Below are 19,741 nucleotides of genomic sequence, written 5' to 3'. Positions count from 1 at the left end.
TAACCTACCAAATGGTACATTTTTGGACCCTGGGAGGAAACCAGAGCACCTTGAGAAAACCCAAGCGTTCACAGGGAGGAATGTTCAAGCTCCTCATAGATGGCGTTGGAATTGAACCCCAAACTCTGATGCCCTGAGCTGTAATAATGTTGCAGTAACCACTACTCTACCGTAGAGGTTGTAGCGCCCCACTCTCCCCCCCCCCGCACCCCCCGTCCATATCTAAGAAAAGCTGTGCTGGTATTGGAGAGGGTCCAGAGGAGATTCATGAGAATGATTCCAGGAATTAAAGTGTTAACATATGACGAGCGTTTGATGACACTGGGCTTGCACTTGCTGGAGTTTTGAAGAATGAAGGGAATCTCATTGAAACCTATTCAATATTGAATGGTTTGGATAGAGTGGATGTGGAGAGGATGTTTCTTATAGTAGGGGAGATCTGGATCAGAGGGCATAGCCTCAGAATAGAGGGACCTACCTCTAGAACAGATATAAGGAAGAATTTCCTTAGCCAGAGGGTGTTGAATCTGTGGAATTCATTGCCAAAGATGGCTTAGGGAAGCCAAGTCATTGGGCATATTTAAAACAGAGGTTGCTTGGTTCTTGATTAGTAAGGGCATCAAAGATTATGGGGAGAAGGAAGGAGCATGGGGTTGAGAAGCATAATAAATCAGCCATGATGGAATAGCAGAGCAGACTTGATGGGCCAAATGGTCTAATTCTGCTCCTGTGTCATATAGTGTTTCAAGTGCTTGTCTACATACTTTTCAAAAGTTGTGAGAGACTTTGTCTCCATCATCTGCTCATGCACTGTGTATGAACTAAGGTAATACCTGCTGGAACTAAAACTATTGTTTCAGCAGATTATATGTCATCTTACTTATATTTGCCTCGAAAAGCTTTTCTGAGATATTTTCTCAGTAACACCAAGATATATCCCAGCTGAGCTCAACACAGAGTTTTCAGTTTTTGAGACCAGAAAGAGTGTGAAGCTTCTGATTGAATAGATTTTTCCAGGTTTCATGGTCAAAAGATCAGCTGTAACCTACATAGGCCTATCCCTATCATAGGCCTTTGGTTTATTCTTGTTTATTATTTACAGAAAGCTGTGTTTTTGCTATAAATGTTCACTAGATTTTTACATTGAAAGGAAATAAAATTGGATGATCACCTTCACCAAGAATGCAGTGTTTATGGAGGGTATGCTTGGATATTACACAGTCTAATAAAATTATAATTCAGAGAGAGGCTATTTGGTCCATTATCTTCTTGCTAATTGATGTAAAAGAAATTATTTAGCTAAATCTCAGTTACTGGCTCTAGCCTGTAACCTTAAATTGTGTTGGTCTAAGAAAATTTTAAAAGTGGTAATGGTTCCTTCCTCCATCACCCATTTAAAGAATGAGTTTAGTTCCCATAATCTTCTGGGTGAAAATATTTCTCTTCAAATCCCACTAATTCTTCTATCACCCTAATGTTCATGGCCTCTAATTATTGACCTGCTTATTAAAAGCGTTAGGATGTATTTTGGGAGTTAGGACATATAGTGAGCATTGACTTCAGCGACCAACCTTCAGATCTGAATATGGATTGTAGATTAAATCTAAAATGCAGCCTGGAACCAGGAAACAGCCTCTTAACTGATATTGTCTGCATATGCATGAATGCAATGGACATCCCATTGCATGAATACAACAGTAATCAACACTTATTTTGGGTGTGTTGATGGGAAGAACCAGTTATTTGAAAACTACATGTAACTCAAAAGAAGCATTATGAGGGCATTGTAACAATAGAAATAGTCCTGTTACCTTTGTTCTTTAACATATAAAAATGTGCTGTAATGTTGTATCAGGGAGCCTCTCTCTTTCAAGTGACTCCAAAAGGCTGTCATCTTATCATGAGTGTGTTAAATAAAATACTAGTTTTTATATCTACCAGCTGTGTCTCTTTGGTGACTTTGGTCATGTTACAACAAGAGCATCTCTTGTAGATTTCTAATAAATGTATACATGTCAGATAAATCCAACCTCAGCCTCACCTGACCCAAAGAAATCAACCCCAGGCTGTTCTGTATTTTCCTCCTGATTAATGTTCACTGGTCCTGGCAAATCCTTTCTAAATCTCTAGTGCACTGACAGAAGCCACACCCTTTGGTGACTGGATCAGTATGCAGCTCCTGACAAGCTAACTGCTTCTCTGTGTGGCTATTTGCTACTTGTTTTAGAAATGTTGGAAAGTCTTGAAAAGCTTGGAGCAGGTATCTTCAGTACAATAGCTCCGTTACAAATTGAATAGCCTCTTTATTTTTCTGTGAGACCTTTTGACAAGTATTATACACGCTAAGTGTTACATACCACCCCCCTCCGCCCCCCCCCCGCTTGATCTGGAGTTTCTGGGAGTTAAAGATTCAGTTATAGAATCACGGCATCATACACCAAGGAAACAGACCCTCAGCCCAAATGATTCATTGTTTCCTTAGTAGCTGGTGAAAAAGATACCCATTCAAGCTAGTCTCATCTGCCTGTGTTTATTTGAAGGAATCCATAAGCAAGGTTGGGGAAATGCTATTGATTGTCGACAGATATAGCAAAAGAAATGTATGTCTGAACATTTTAATTTCATTATGCATTTCAGTCACAAAATATTACTGATGGAGTAAAGGGGTAAAGAATTTTGAGGCTATTTTCCAGGACACAAAAGATTCTGCAGATGCTGGAAATCTTGGGCAACGCATGCACAATGCTTTGGTCTTGGCCTGAAACCTTGACTTTATTTCCCTCATAATATGCTGCCAGGACTGCTGAGTTTCTCCAGCAATTTGTGTGCGGCTATTTTCTATCGGGTAAGAATTAGAACAGGGGTTCCCAACCATCTTCAATCCATAGACCAATACCATAAAGCAAGGGATCCATGGACCCCAGGTTGGGAAGCCCTGATTTAGAAGAATTGCCTTATGATGGAGATACCAGCCGAACAGTGGCAGGAGTGTAGGAGTGGAGCAGTTAGGGGTGTGACTGTCATAGGAAGAATTCCAGGGTTACATCCAGTCAGCATTCACAACTCTGGAAATACCATTTATCCAGGATCAGTAGTGGCTAAACATGCTGGCTGATGCAGTGCATGATTACTGCATTGCACTTCTGAACGTTCGTTCCATTGATTTCAGTGTAACTGAATTCTCAAAGCAATAAGCCTTGCACAGATAGTAGCAGATCACTGAGACAAAGACACATTTTCAGACAGTAACGTGATAGTATAATTTGCTTTGAACCTCTGTCTGGCTCATTTGACTTTGCTTGGACTGACTGAACAAATGTACATATTTAGTATATTTCTGTTCACTATTTGAAAATGGCTTCCATTAAGAAAATTAGTATAAAATCAATTGGAGAATTGAAAGAATTGACAGTTTGAAATGTCACATTGAAACTGCAGTTTGAGTTTGTATATAAGTGGGCTAATTCTTAGAGTGATAGTTAGAAAGTATTCTTAAACTTGGTTAAATTGGTTTATTATTGTCACACTTATAATGAAAATCTTTGTTTTGCCATCCATTCAGATAATTTGTCACATCAGTTCATTGAGGCAGCACAGGTGAAAAGCAGTAGCATATAACTTACATTCCTAGTTTGTTTTAACGGTTAAATTAAAAGGAGAGTTTTTTCTTTAGTGGGGGTTTAGTTTCCTTGCCTAGGTACAGTATGTTATCAATAGCATTGATCAACAGCGATGAACCATACTGAGAGAGTTTAACCAGAGATAAATGTCAAATGTCTACAGACCTGCAGTGTTCACTCACCACCACAGCTGATGGACCTGCTATGTATTTCCAACATGTTCTTTCTTTTTAGTTACAGGTTTTCAGCATCTGCACTGTTTGATTTTTAGAGAAGTGACATTTTGTCAGTTTTCCCTATGTAGCCAATGACATTTAACCTTGACATTTTTTTGACTGATTAATTTGTATGTAACCAATAGCTTTTAACTGTATCATTCCAGGGTATAAAGCACGTTGACCATTTTGGGTTCATTTGTCGAGAGAACCTCGAACCTGGTCTGAGTCAGTACGTGTGTTATGTGTTTCAGTGTGCCAATGAATCACTGGTAAGTTCTTCATGTACAGAGCAATTATACAGCCATTGTTTCAGACCACTTTTTCACTAGAAGTTGGACCATAACTTGAAATTTGTTGTTGGAGCCTGTGTATGGAATTCATCGCAACATATGAGGTATAAAATGGACAGATTACTGGGCACTTTTGAGACTGAGTGAATAAAGCATGTAAGGCACAGATATATTTGATATTGCAGAGCTCAAGTTGTTGGTGCTAAGTGTACAAAATACTTATTTAGTAAGCCTGTTACTTGTGACTGTTTTTAGATCAAAATCTTGTGAAATTTGTTGTTTCATGGCAGCAGTACTGTGCAAGACTTTAAAAATTACTACAAGTTACAGTATAAAAAGAAGTCCGAAATAGGGATAGCGAGGTAGTGTTCATGGGCTCATGGACTGTTCAAAAGTCTGATGGCAAAAGGGAAGAAAGTGTTCCTAAAACATTGAGTGTGGGTCTTAAGGCTCCTGTAAGCCTTCTCTGATAGTAGTGAGAAGAGGGCATGTCCTGGGTGTTGTGGGTCCTTAATGATTGATACCACCTTGCTGAGGCATCGCCTTTTGTAGATTTCCTCAGTGAGAGGGAGGCTTGTGCCCATGATGGAGCTGGCTGAACCTACAACCCTCTGCAGCTTCTTAAATTCCAGTGCATCGCAGCCTCCATATCTGAGGGTGATGCAACCAGTCAGAATCCTCTCCATTGTGGAAGCATGCTAAAGTTTTTGGTGGCATACCACATTTCCTCAAACTCTGATGCAGCATACCCACTGGTGTGCCTTCTTCATGACTGCATCAGTATGTTGGGCCCAAGATAGATCCACTGAGATGTTGACACCTGATAACTTGACGCTCCTCACTCTTTCCACTGCTGACCCCTCAGTGAGGACTGGCTGGTCTCTGTTCTTCTGACTTCCCCTTCCTGAATTCCACAATCCATTCCTTGGTCTTGCTGGCACTGAATGCAAAGTTATTGTTAGGACACCACTGAAGCATCATACTCCTCTTCTTAAATTCAGTTCCATTCTAATTTATGAATAAATACACAGCTTAGAGTGGTACTTTGGTACGACAAATAACACAACTATCTCACATCTCTAGTGGTGCAGGTCCAATTTTGACCTCTGTGCTGTACATGAGGAGTTTGCTCATTCTCCCTGCAACTGTAGTTTCCTGCCATGTACCAGAGGCATGCACATTAGTAGGATAATTGTTCAATGTAAATTACTACTTAGTGTAAGAAAGGGACAGAAAATGAAAGAATAAAAGACATGTAAACAGGGCAATAAAGGATTGCAAGTAAACAAGGAGAGGGGAACAGGACTAGAGAGATTCCTCCATGAGAAGCCAGCATGGGCTCAACAGGTCAGATGTCATCTTCATACGAATTTGATCTCAACGCGAAGACTGGCCCATGTCCTTTAGTTGGAAGTGCCGAGCCCAATGACTTGAGCTGAAGGGGAGTTCTGTGGCGTCCACCAGCTTATTTAGAGATTTGTTTGGACCCTTCATTTCACTGTAGCTGCAGGAGTGAGTGAATAATGTTATTACCTGTTTGTCAAAGGTGCGGCAGTGTAAAACGAAGCAGTGTATTTACTGACAATACTGTAATAGCTATTGAGCTGAATGTGGATACAGTGTTGAAGTGTATCATATAGCAAACAGCATCAATTTACTCCAAAAACAAAAACAACATATAAGCTAGAGGAAATTTAACTATAGCAACTTCTCTCATTGTTGGAAAGCAGGGCTTGGCTTTGAGCATTGCTGCATTATGCACACACAAAGAAAAGCAATGACTTAGTATATCTTCCTCTCCACCTTGCAGTATAACTTATTAACAGTCCATTTATACAAAAAAAATACATGGTCACATTTCACATGTGCCTCTGTTCCTCCTAATTCATCTGAACTTATCATCACAAATTCCTGTTCCCTTCTCCCTTTCATATGCCCAATGCCTTTTCTTTAAGTACAATAGTAACACTTGGCTCATCTATTGGACACTTCGGTCACTATTTAGGAAAATATACTCCTCCTAAATTCCTTATCAAATTCATTAGTAATTGTGTTGCATTAACTTTTTAATACCCCTCTGGACATCATGATTTCTTTGCGAAGTCACTGATTAACCTGATTTACTATTCATTAGTTTTCTTCCTGTTACCAGTTGATGACTTTTAAACAAGGAACACTGGTAATGCATTCGAATGTTAGATGAGGTGGCTTTATGATGCTGGAACTAAGTTATTGTACCAAATGCTCAAAGTTCAAAGTAAATTTTACTATAAAAGTACATATATGTCACTTAGTAATTCAAGTGCTTATCCAGGTAGTGTTAAATCTTAAACCTTGTGGGAGTATCTGTCTCCAAAATCTTTTGAGGAGCATATTCTATATGTCAATCACCTGGATGGAAAAAATCTTTCTCAGACTCTCTAAAACTTGTTCTCCTTACCTTAAAACTATGCCGTTTGGCCTTTGACACCTCTGCCATGATTAAAGGATTCCTAATGTCATCTCTATTTCTGCCTCTCAGACTTTTGTACATCTCGAATAGATTCCTTTCTCAGCCTCTTCCACTCCAAAGTTTTAAAAAAACTTTTCATGTTTGATGTTTGATTAAGTAGAACAGTACAGCACAGGATGGGCCCTTTGGCCCACAATGTTGTGCCTATCAATAAAAACCTACCCCATATTCACCTAGGCCTTCCCTCTGACACAGCCCATAACCCTCTATTTCTCTTTCATCCAGGTGCCTGTCTGGGAGTCTTTTAAATGTCTCCATTGTATCAACATCTACCAACACTCCTGGGAGTGCATTCCAGGCACTCAGCATTCTCTGTGTTAAAAAACCACCTCTGATGTTCCCCTAAATCTTCCTCCACCCACCTTAAATGGGAATCCTCTAGTATTATCCATTGCCACCCCAGGAAAATGTGCTAGCTGTCCACTCTGTCTATGCTTCTTATCATCTTTCACCTCTATCGAGTCACCTTTCATCCTTGGCTCCAAACAAAAAATGTCCCAGCTCACTCAACATTTCCTCATAACACACGTTCAGGCAGCATCCTGATAAACCTCCTCTGCATCCGAGTGTCGGCTGTTTATTCCCCTCTGTAGATGCTGCCTGACTTACTGAGCTCCTTCAGTAATTTTTTTGTCTGTGTCGGTAATTTTCTCTTTCTCGAGCTGTTGGGGTTGTGAAGTAATTTGTTTGAACCTTGCCCTTTGACAGGTGGATGAAGTCATGCTGACCTTGAAGCAGGCATTCAGCACTGCTGCTGCGCTGCAGAACGCTAAGACCCAGGTTCAGCTATGTGAGGCCTGCCCCATGCATTACCTGCATAAACTCTGTGAGCGGATTGAAGGTAAATACGAACCGCTGGCTGGTTCCATCTTAATTCCGACTGCTACCAGCAGGGTGTAGGGCGTAGTCCTCTGTTCATGTTGAAAGACTATAAATCGTAGTAACTGTCGTGACATTTTATCAGCAGTTTAAAAATTGGGAATATCTAGGCTGCGGAGTGGCACAGCTAAGTAGTATCACTGCCTGACAGCTCCAGAAACCCAGGTTTAATCCTCACCGGCCCCCCCCCCCGTGCTAGCTGTGTGGAGCTTGAATGTTCACCCTCTGTTTACATGAGTTTCCGTCAGGTATTCCAGCTTTCTCCCACATCCCAAAGAAATGTGGTTGGGTAGGTTATTTGGTCACTGTAAACTTCCCTGAGGAGATTTATGTAGTCACTGGGTTAATGGAAATTGGTTAAGTGCATGGATAGCACAATGGTATTGGTCCATGGCATAAAAAAGATTGGGAACCCCCGGCATATTGAAAACCAAATACTCCTGTGTTTCATTCCGGGTGTTTCAATGTGCAAATTGCACTGAGTCATTCTCAAAGCACCTATTTTTATGAAAAGTTACATTTCAACGATTGCATTTCAATATTTATACTGCCTGTGAGTGATGAAGTGGTTTCTTAGCCTATTTCATTTTAAGGAAGACGTGGATACTGGTATCTGGAGCATATGAAAATTTGCCAGAAGAACTCAGCAGGTCGGGCAGCATCTGTGGGAGAAAGGGAACTGTTGACCTTTTGGGTTGAAACCATGCATTAGGGTTGAGGATGGAGAGGGGAGCCGGTCAGAATAAAGAAGGAGGGGGAGTGGTGAGCAAGGAGCCTGAGGTGATTGGTGGACTGAAGAGGATGTAAAATGATGGGCAGATTATGCTAATTAGGGAGGATGGAGTGGACGGAGTTGGGGAACAGTGGCAGGTGGATAGTAGATAGAGGCAGACAAAGAGAGAGAAAAACTGAGAAGCAGATGGGCTAAAGTTGGGGAGTGGAAAATGAAGACAGGAGACAGCTGCTTTGAAGTGAATTGAATTGACTTTATTTCTTACATCCTTCACATACACGAGGAGTAAAAATCTTTATGTTACATCTCTGTCTGAACGTGCAATGTGCAAATTATAGTAATTTGTAATAAATAGTATGTACAGTAAGATATACAACAGAACAGTCAATAGAGCTTAGGAATACAATTGTGTCAGCATGAATTAATCAGTCTGATGGCATGGTGGAAGAAGCTGTCCCAGAGCCTGTTGGTCCTGGTTTTAATGCTGTGGTACCGTTTCCTGGATGGTAGCAGCTGGAACATTTTGTGGTTGGGTGTGACTCGGGTCCCCAATGATCCTTTGGGTCCTTCTTATGCACCTGTCTCTGTAAATGTCCTGAATAGTGGGAAATTCACATCTACAAATGCGCTGGGCTGTCTGCACCACTCTCTGCAGAGCCCTGCGAGTAAAGGAGGTACAGTTCCCATACCAGGCAGTGATGCAGCCAGTCAGGATGCTCTCAATTGTGCCCCTGTAGAAAGTTCATAAGATTTGGGGATTCAAGCCAAACTTCTTCAACCTTCTGAGGTGAAAGAGGTGCTGTGTGGTTCCAGTATGTACAGACCTCAGTGATGTGTGTGCCGAGGAACTTAAAGCTGTTTACCATCTTAACCCCAGGTCCATTGACGTCAATAGGGGTTACTCTGACTCCATTCCTCCTGTAATCCACAACCAGCTCCTTTGTTTTTGTGACATTGAGGGAGAGGTTGTTTTCTTGACACCACTGTGTCACAGAGATGGCTTCTCCTCTGTAGGCTGCCTTGTTATTATTTGGGATAAGGCCAATCAATGTAGTGCCGTCAGCAAATTTAGTTAGCAGATTGGAGCTGTGGGGGGGGGTGGGCGCGACACAGTCATGGGTGTACAGAGAGTAAAGGAGGGGGCTTAGTACACAGCCTTGAGGGGCTCCTATGTTGAGGGTCAGAGGGGCAGAGGTGAGGGAGCCCACTCTCACCACCTGCTGGCAATCTGACAGGAAGTCCAAGATCTAGCTGCACAAGGCAGGGTGAAGGCCAAGGTCTCTGAGCGCCTTGTCAAGCCTTGAGGGAATTATGATGTTGAATGCTGAACTGTTGAACAGCATTCTGGAGGGAGATAAGCAGAAGCACAAAAGACCACGAGAGTTAGAACTTATCAATAAAGGAGATAAGAATAGAAATTCTTAGGGGAGAGGTGAATGGCAGATGGAACCAGAATCTGTTGGGTGAGTGGGGGAGTCTGTGGGTGAACTCTGTGTGTAGTGGGTAGATAGAGCCAGAGGGGGATAGGGATGATGAAGGGCTAGATGTTATTGTGAAAGGAAACAAAAATGGGAGGACTGGATGAGGATTGGGGTGGGGGGCGGTGTAGATATGTGGGAGGGAAGGATAAGTGAAAAACAGCATATAGGAGGATGACCTAAAATTGGAAAATTCATTATCGGGCCACAGGATTGTAGATGGCCCAGGCAAAATATAAGGTGTTTGATCATTAAATATAAATCCATTAATATAAATTGAGTATTCTAGATCCATTATTCATCCTTGACGTATAGCCATTGCTGGCATTTATTTTTCAGCCCTCGTAGCTTGCTTTTGAACTGCTACAGCCCATGTGTTGGAAGGAATCACACTTTGCCTCGTCTTAGGGAGTTCCAGGATGTTGCCCCAGCATTACTTAATTAACTGCAGTAAATTCATGCAGTCAGAAAGACTTGTGGTTGGAGGTGAACTTTGGGGTGATGGTGTGTCCTGATGACCTGATTGATGGATGGTCATGGGTTTGCAAAGTGCTGTAGAATGTGCTTTGGTGATTTGTAGCAACGGTAGATGGTATTCACTGTGGTAGCTTGAGACGTCTGTAGCAAGCATAGATGCTGAACAGTAAGTTTGACTTGTGTGCATCTGTTTTCTACAGTATCTTGGTCTAAAACATCATAAAGAATTGTGGCAGCTTATTGCAAATAATCAGAAAATCAATCAATATTCCTCTGTCTCATCAGGTCTCTATCCACCAAGAGCAAAGCTTGCAATACAGAGGCATGTTTCCCTCCTGAACGACAATGAGCAGGCTGATATTTTTGAACGTGTGCAGGTAACAATATAAAGCCTCCTCTGAAATGACCTCACAAAAATTAGAAATCAATTAAAGGAAATTGTGATAAGTATGAATCATAAGTGTTTCATGGTTATAACAATCAATTTGAATAACAAAAATATTGAATGGAAACTTCTAATGTAACTATAACTTATGTTAATTATAATGGTGCTTGCCCATTTTGGAAGGTCATGATGGTGAAGAGTTATTGAGGGCTCACAAGTAGTTGTTCTTAATTCATAGGTGTTCACAGTGATGCCCTGTCTTCTTTCACTGAAAGCTGTAAATTTTCCTCAGCAGAGATTTAATATTGGGCCCACAGGTCTCTGTGCTGGGATTGCTAGAAGTAAGATAAGAGCATAAGAACTAGAAGCAGGAGTAGGCTATCCGGCCCATCGGGCTGCTGCTTCACCATTCAATGAGATCATGGCTTATCTGCCTTTTCCCCATAACACTTAATTCCCCTACTATACAAAAATCTATCTAACCTTGTCTTAAATATATTTACTGAGGTAGCCTCCACTACTTCACTGGGCAGAGAATTCCACAGATTCACCTCTCTGGGAAAAGCAGTTCCTCCTCATCTCCGTCCTAAATCTACTCCCCCAAATCTTGAAGCTATGTCCCCTAGTTCTAGTAGTGGACAAAGCTATGAAAATAGAAGCAAGAAGAACCTGAGTGTTGTCTTATGATAAAGCCTGAACCCAAAAGGATGTGACTTCACTCTTGATTTCAAACCCCTAGAGATCCTTTTCTGCTATTGATCATCTCTAAACTGGAGGTGGCCCAGTGCTTGTTTTGGGGTGTGCACTGCAATAGTAGGAGATAACGCTATTGCTGATTGAACACCATTCTCACCAGGCCCCCAGGTTTCTTTGCCTCTTTGAGAAGCTGGCATGTTCAGCTTTTCTCTGCTATTAATCTTTCAATGGCATTGGTTCTTGAAGAGAACTCTAAGGGAGTTTACCAACTCTGAGAGGAATGGAAGGCTTCTAAAACTGAAGGCAGAGCTAACAGAGAACTTCCTTCTCATGGGTACCAAAAACCATCTGACCTGCATTGTAATGGGACATCATTGTGGCATTTAAAAGCCTACAGAGAAACTAACTATAGAGTAACTTCTGACAATCTTGCCAATAAGTATTAAAACAAAATCCCTGTCTTGACAGAAAATGAAGCCAGCTGATGATCAAGATGAGAACGAGCTGGTGATCCTCGTTCTGAGGCAGATGTGTGAGACCAAGCAGAAGAGCCATTGCCACATTGGAGAGACCCCTCCGGTACAGTTACTTACTCTGGTGAAACAAAAGGCTTGGAGTGCCGCGGTTGCTAATTCTGAGCCAAATGGTATTCTTCTTGTTTTTTTTCTTTCATTTTCCAGAGTTGGCTTATTCAGTGGTTGCAGTATCACAGGAATACAACATTACAGATATTACAGTACTTCATGATAAAACAGTTTCAGATTATACCATGCAGAATACATGCACTATACAGAATACAGAGGAGTCCCTGAGGTGCCCATCTGTCCTGGAAATCCCCCATTATACCTATGGCTGCCAGATACTCTTTTCTGTTTTTCCAGGGACATAATGCACAGGACGTTATCCCAGAAGAGGGGCAGGAATCCGCTTGTGTAGAACCATATTTTTCTTCTTAGAATGCTTTTTCAAAATGATGTCACGACTGCACAAATTGTAGCTATTGCAAATAGGGTTCCGCTTGTCCTTGTCTACCATTCCACAAGCCTCCGTATGCAACTGAACATTATCCATAACTTCATCCAATGGGATCCTACCACTAACCACATCTTTCGATTCCCCCAGCTTTTTACTTTTTGAAGGGATTGCTCTCTATGTGACTCTCTTGTCTACTCATCCCTCTCCAAGTGTGATTACACTTCCTTACCACCAGTCATGGCAACAAATAGTTATTCTAGATGAGGCGACATTTCCCCTGTGAGTCCTTTGTGGTCTTCTACTGTACCCGGTGCTCCTTCTGCACTGATGAGACCTGAAGTAGATTGGGGCCACTTTGTCGAGGACCTTTGCTGTGTCCACTGCAAAAGGCGAGATTTCCATTTCAGTTTAACTTCTCACTCCTGTTCCGACATATTCATGCAGGGCCTTCTCTATTTCCATGGTGAGGCCACACTCAGGTTGGTGGAGCAACACTCCATATTCTTTCTAGGTAGCCTTTAATTTGATGGTATAAATGAAAATCTTTCCAACTTCTGATAATTTCTCCCTTCTATTCCATTCTCTCTTGTTTCCTGTCCCCATTCTGGCTTCCCTTTTACCCCTCTTACTACTTGTCCTCACCTGCCTATCGCCTCCCTCTGGTGCTCTTTGTTTTTCCCTTTCTTCCATGGTCCATTGTTCTTTCAGATTCCTTCTTCAGCCTTTTACCTCTTTCACCCATCACTTCCCAGCTTCTTACATTGCCCACCCCACCCCCAACCTTCGCCTCACCTTGTTTCACCTGTCAACTGCCATCTTGTACTCCTTCCCTCCCTCACCTCCTTGTTCTGTTTCTCCCCCTTCCTCTCCAGTCATAATGAACGATCTCTGCCCAAAATGTTGCCTGTTTATTCCTCTTCATAGATGCTGCCTGACCTGCTGAGTTCCTCCCAACAATTTGTGTGTGTTCCTCAAAATTTCCGGCATCGGCACATTTCTTGTTTTTTGCATGCTGGTACGCATGCAAATTTTGTAAACCTCTGTTTTCTCTCCAAAGGCTTTGCCAAATAACATGATCCCTGAGCACTCCGCAAGCATGGGCAGGTTTAAACTTGATGTTCTGAAAAACAAGGCAAAGAAATCGTTGACCAGCTCCCTGGAGAATATCTTCTCACGGGTAAGAGGCACAGACTCCGTCTGCTTATGTGATGTTGTTGGCTAGTTTTATAGCCAGTTCTTGGAGGGTAAAAGTCATAGTCAAAGTCTAGTTTATTGTTATATGCATAGGTGCAAAGAAAAATTCACCTGTAGCATCTTTACAGGCACATAGCATTACATAAGCAGCATTCACAAGAATAATGTAAATTAAACAAGAATTATGCACCATTTTAACAAGAAAAAACACAATTGGAAAAAAAATGCACGAAATTTTTAAAAATACCAAAAACTCGAGAGAGTCACGGGCAGAATTGAGTATAGTTATTATTGGGAAGCTGAAAGGTAGATAAGTCACCTGGACCTGATGGACTACACCCAGGGTTCTGAAAGAGGTGGCTGAAGAGATAGTGGTAGCATTAGTAATGATCTTTCAGAATCACTAGATTTTGGAATGGTCCAGAGCAGTGGTCCCCAACCACTGGGAAGCGAGGAAACTATATGATTTGGTGATATGAAACGATATGAGTCAGCTGCACCTTTCCTCATTCCCTGTCACGTCCACTGTTGAACTTTAACGCACATGAGGTCATCAGTGACCCAAGACATGCAAAGGAATGGGTCCGTGACCCATTTGTGAATGTCCCCGGTGAATCATCCATGTCAGCGTGGGAAGATCAACTCCTCGAGCTTGCAAATGACGGTGGGCTGAAAAGTATGTTTGACATAACATCTCTGTCGGCACTCTGGATCAAAGTCAAGGCTGAATATCTGAGATAGCCACGAAAGCACTGAAAACGTTGCTTCCGTTTCCAACATCATATCGCTGCAAAGCGGAGTTTTCTGCAATGAATGCAACGAAAACTAAATTGCGGAATAGACTGGACATAAGGAACCCCCTTCGAGTATCGCTGTCTCCCATCACTCCTCGATAGGACCGTCTTGTTGCAGGAAAACAAGCCCAGGGCTCCCACTGATTCAGTGATATTGGTGTGTTGCAATGATTTTATATGTTCATGCAAGGAAAATATGCGCTGTGTGTTTAATATCCAAACGTTACTTAAAATGTTATGATGCTATTGTGACTTATAATTCAGTGGTCCCCAACCTCTGCGTCGCGAAGAATGCAGTGGTACAGTGGTAGCTGAAACGCGCCCAGCACACCTTTAAGAAAAAAGCTGAAATAAACAAGCTAATTAATTAGGTGCCACTCGGCATGTAAATGTCGGCCCAGATCAGAGGGGATTGCCGATTGCAGCGCCTCTGATCTGGGCTGACATTTATGTGCCGGGCGGCACCTAATCAATTAGCTTGTTGATTTCGGCTTTTTTCTTAAAAATGTGCTGGGTGCGTTCTGGCCACCGCTTTACTGCTGCATTCTTCGCGGCAATGTATCGGTCCATGGCCTGGAGGTTTGGGACCACTGTTATAATTGACTTAACACTATATTCATGCGAGGAAAATATGGGCTATGTGTTTAATGTTAAATTCGTTAGATAAATCCCTTTAGAAATGAAATTGAGTGTATTAGCCACTTATAAGTGACTAGTTGACTTATCATCTATATTCCGGTCGTGATTAACACCACCCTGCCCCCCCCGGTCGGCCGGTCTGCAAGAATATTGTCAATATTAAACCGGTCCGCGGTGCAAAAAAGGTTGAGGAACCCTGGTCCAGAGGACTGGAAGATCACAAATGTTACTCCACTCTTTAAGAAGGGAAGAAGCTAATCAACAGGGAATTATAGGCCATCTAGCTTGTCTTCAGTGGTTGGCAACATATTAGGTTTCGGGTACTTGGAGACAGATGATAAAATAGGCTGAAGTCAGTAAGGGAATACCTTGCCAGACAAATCTATTGGAATTCTTTGAGGAAATAATAGGCAGTATAGACAAAGGAGCGTCAGTGAATGTTTTTATCTAGATTTTCAAAGGTTTCAAGGGTACATTTAATGTCAGAGAAATCTACAATATGTATCCTGAAATGCTTTTCTTTGCAGCCATCCACACAAACAGAGGAGTGCCCCAAAGAATGAATGACAGTTAAATGTTAGAACCACAAAGCCCCCCAGCTCCCCTCTCCCTCATGTAAGCAGCAGCAAAGCAACGATCCCCCCTCCCCCACCAACAAAAAGGCATCAGCGTCTCCCCCCCCCCCACTGAGCACTCAAGCGTGCAGCAAAGCATCAATAAAGACACAGGCTTGCAGTACCCCAAAGACTACTCGTTCATCTGGTAATTCGACATACCACAGGCTCTCTCTCTCTCCCTAATAAGGGAAAAAGAGGTGTCTCTGTTTCACAACGAGAGGGGAGACATAACAAACAACTCGCTGATTTACGACGTTAAAAACCCGTTGCGTCGCTTTTTCAAAGCTCTGTACCCAAAGAACTCAGGTCTCTGGCCACACAGTCCAGCAGCCAGCTTGCTGCTTTCGATCTTTTGTCTCCCACGACACACCGATTCCCTGCAGAGACACCGACCACACGTCCACCCGCCTCCAGAGCCTCGAAATCCCGGAGCTCCGAAGGCGAGCTAACCTTCTAGGCCGCGTCCTTGGTATCTTGAATAATGACCAGTTGTGAGACCCTGAGAGCAGTTTCCATTCCTGTGAAGAGCCTAAGTCAGCGTGTAACTCCAAGTCAGGGTCTTTAAAAGAACCCTGAAAGGGAAAAATTGAGATATTAAAGAAAGAAATAGCGCTGTTTCCGAAGATGCAAGTAAAGGAGTCGCCGTTAGGCACCATTGTCTCCTTAGCTCCCCCCACTATTTTCAGAAGGTCTTTGACAAGGTGCCACAGAATTAGGCTGCTAAACAAGATAGGAGCCCATGTTTGGCTGACGGTGAACAGTAGTAGTCCACAGGCATTGGTGTTGGGTTCACTACTTTTTATGATACGTACTAATGATCTGGTTGATGGAATTGATAGCTTTGTAGTCAGATGTGCAGAAGGAGCGGGTAGTGATGAAGAAGCATGTAGCTTGCCGCAGGATAGATAGATTGAGAGAATGGACAAATTAGTAACAGATGGAATACAGCATAGGAAAGTGTATGTTCATGCACTTTGGTAGAAGCAATAAAGGCATAGACTATTTTCTCATGGGGAGCAAAGTCAGAGGTTGGAAGTGCAAAGAGACTTAGAAGACCTAGTGCAGGGTTTTCTAAAGGTTAACTTGCAGGATGAGACAATGTAAGCAAGGCAAATGCAATGTCAGCATTCATTTTGGGAGGAATAAAATATAACGCAAAGATGTAATGCTAAGGCTTTAAAAGGCATTAGTCAGACCGCTTTGGAGTATTGTGAGCCATTTTGGAGCCCTTGTATAAGAAAGGATGTGCTGGCATTGGAGACGGTCCAGAGGAATTTCGTGAGAATGATCCCCGAAATAAAAGTGTTGTTGTATGAGGAGCTCTCGGCCTGTACTCACGAAAGTTCAGAAGAATGAAGGGGTGAGGAAGAATGAATGAAAGTTGCCTCACAGGTGGATAGGGTAGTTAAGAAAGTTTATTCTTTCTTTTTAAATCTTTTTATTGAATAAGTATACAAAAAGGTAAACCATATAAACATTAATACAATGTTAAAATATAATAGAATTCCAGAAGGTATCAATACCAAAAAAAAACTACAAACAATGTAATTTAAACATAAAAAACCAAGATAACATAATAGTATACTAAATTTTATAGATATATCAATGGAAAAAAAAAGAAAAAAAAAAACCCCCCAAAAAAAACCCACCGTGCAACTAACTAAAAGCAAAGCAAAGCAATGGGCTAACTTGAAACCAAACAGAGTTAAACTTAAAATCACGTCCTCAATCCCGACCTCCTTTAAAAACAGTGAAAAAAGACAAGAAGGGTAAGAAAGTTTATGGGGTGTTAGCTTTCATAAGTCGAGGGATAGAGTTTAAGAGTCGCGATGTAGCTCTATAAAACTCTGGTTAGGCCACACTTGGAGTACTGTGTCCAGTTCTGGTCACCACACTATAGGAAGGATGTGGAAGCATTGGAAAGGGTACAGAGGAGATTTACCAGGATGCTGCCTGGTTTAGAAAGTATGCATTATGATCAGAGATTAAGGGAGCTAGGGCTTTACTCTTTGGAGAGAAGGAGGATGAGAGGAGACATGATAGAGGTGTACAAGATAATAAGAGGAATAGATAGAGTGGATAGCCAGCGCCTCTTCCCCAGGGCACCACTGCTCAATACAAGAGGACATGGCTTTAAAGTAAGGGGTGGGAAGTTCAAGGGGGATATTAGAGGAAGGTTTTTTACTCAGAGAGTAATTGGTGTGTGGAATGCACTGCCTGAGTCAGTGGTGGGGGCAGATACACTAGTGAAGTTTAAGAGACTACTAGACAGGTATATGGAGGAATCTAAGGTGGGGGCTTATATGGGACGCAGGGTTTGAGGGTCGGCACAACATTGTGGGCCGAAAGGCCTGTTCTGTGCTGTACTATTCTATGTTCTATGTTCTATGGGTATCTCAATGAAATGCATGGAAAATTGAAAGGCCTAGTTATAGTGGAAGTGCAGGTGATGTTTCAAATAGTGGGAGAGTCTAGGACCAAAAGGCTCAGCCTCAGAATACAAGGATGTCCCTTTAGAACTGAAATGAGGATGAATTTCTTTAGCCAGATGGTGGTGAATATGCCACAGATGGCTGTGGAGGTCAAGTCATTGGTTATATTTAACGTTGATTCTTGATTAGTAAGAGTGTCAGTGGTTACGGGGCAGGAAAATGAGGCTGAGAGGGAAAAGTTTACTTGGAAACAAGGGATTCTGCAGATGCTTGAAATCTTGAGCAAATGAAACACAATGCTGGAGGAAGTTGTTGTGTATTTAATATTTTAGGAATATTTGAATAATATTGTAAATATACTGTTTAAGTATTCTTCATTGTTTACATAATATATTACAGCTTCTATGTAAAAGTATGTGAAAGGCAGACGCCATTACACCACCATGTCTTAAGTGCATGCCTCACTAAAGTAAAAAAGCAAAGTGTACATGTTTATCTCAGCTCTCCCATGTTTTTCTATTGATTAATTTCTGGAGTTACGAAACAACGGTGGCAACTAGGTATTTTTAAAATGAACCCAAGATGACTACTTATCTGTTGACGTGCAACAAGACATTTAAGTTTAAATAAAAGTGCAGCACCCTTTCTTCGCTAGAGGGGAGAGACGATTGAGTAAAAAAAAGGCAGAAAGTGGATGAAATTTACTGTTTCATAAACAGTGAGTACTAGGTGATAATAATAAATGGAAAAAAAGAAGTGGAAATGACTGGCTACATCAGAAAGATAGATGTATTCAATTGCACAAAAAATAACTGGGTGTTGTATACTGAGCAAACTGAGCAGTATCTTGAAGCAAATGAAATAGTCAATGAGAAAGAAGTGCCAGTTTTGCTGAGTGTAGGTGGAAAAGCCTACAAATAGCTTAGAAGTTTAACTCCTCCAACCAAACCAGCCGAAATGAGCTTTGCTGATATTGTGAAAGTAATGCAGGAACATTTAGAACTAAAACTGTATTGATCACAGGACACCTTAGGCTTCATAAATGGCATCGAAAGGAAGAAGGACCATTTCAGATTGTGTGGCTGAATTGAAGAAGTTCTCTGAGCATTGCCAGTTCAATGATGGGCTTAGTGATGCACTGGGAGGTCATTTAGTTTGTAGAATCTTACAAGAAAGCATTCGAAAGTAGCTTTTAACTGAAACAATACACATTTAAAACAACAGTTGAAATAGCTGTGTCCACAGAAACAGCAGCCACAGATGCACTTGAGTTGCAGTCAGAACTGAAAGTGAGCGTGAACAAAATTGCAACACCTGAACAAAAACTGATCTGGCTGAACAAATTGTGTTATAATTGTGGCAGGGACTCGCATACACCAGACCAACGCAGGTTTAAATGTGAAACATGCAGAAAATTCAATAAAGTAGGTCATATTCAAAGAGCATGCTGGGCAAATGAACTAAATGGACCGCACAGGGAAGAGAAAAAGATAAAAGTAAAGTGTCAGTTTCAAAAAGACCACTATTCTACATGCTATTGATGAAAACCCTGACAATGGTAAGAGTGACACAAGACTGGATAACCTTAAGATTTACCTTGAGAAGTGATGGCAAATTAATTAAGATGGAATTGGACACTAGCTCAGCTGTTTCAGTCACTCCACAAAATGAGTTTGAATGGCATTTCAAAGATACTAAACTGAAGGCTGCAGATATCCAACTAAGAACCTATACTGGAGAAAAGATACTGTAACTCCTGAGGGACTGACATTCGTAACTGTAGGATACAAAAAACAACAAGC

The 19,741-nt window shown here is 41.7% G+C and overlaps 1 protein-coding gene across 6 annotated transcripts in view; it reads left to right on the top strand.

Annotated features, from left to right (window-relative positions):
- tbc1d4 (TBC1 domain family, member 4) overlaps positions 1 to 19,741 on the top strand; it is a 313,622-nt gene that overhangs the window by 166,422 nt on the left and 127,459 nt on the right. For all 6 annotated transcript variants that reach the window (XM_063048455.1, XM_063048461.1, XM_063048456.1 and 3 more), the window contains exons 4-8: positions 4,003 to 4,107; positions 7,349 to 7,481; positions 10,493 to 10,584; positions 11,757 to 11,867; positions 13,321 to 13,440. In XM_063048455.1, coding sequence (XP_062904525.1) covers positions 4,003 to 4,107; positions 7,349 to 7,481; positions 10,493 to 10,584; positions 11,757 to 11,867; positions 13,321 to 13,440 — 561 coding nt within the window. The remainder of the gene's footprint in view (positions 1 to 4,002; positions 4,108 to 7,348; positions 7,482 to 10,492; positions 10,585 to 11,756; positions 11,868 to 13,320; positions 13,441 to 19,741) is intronic.

This window comes from Mobula hypostoma, chromosome 5 (genome assembly GCF_963921235.1).
Source record: "Mobula hypostoma chromosome 5, sMobHyp1.1, whole genome shotgun sequence".
Lineage (NCBI taxonomy): Eukaryota > Metazoa > Chordata > Chondrichthyes > Myliobatiformes > Myliobatidae > Mobula > Mobula hypostoma.
Note: the sequence above shows the minus strand (reverse complement) of the source record. Positions and strands in the feature narration are given on the sequence as shown.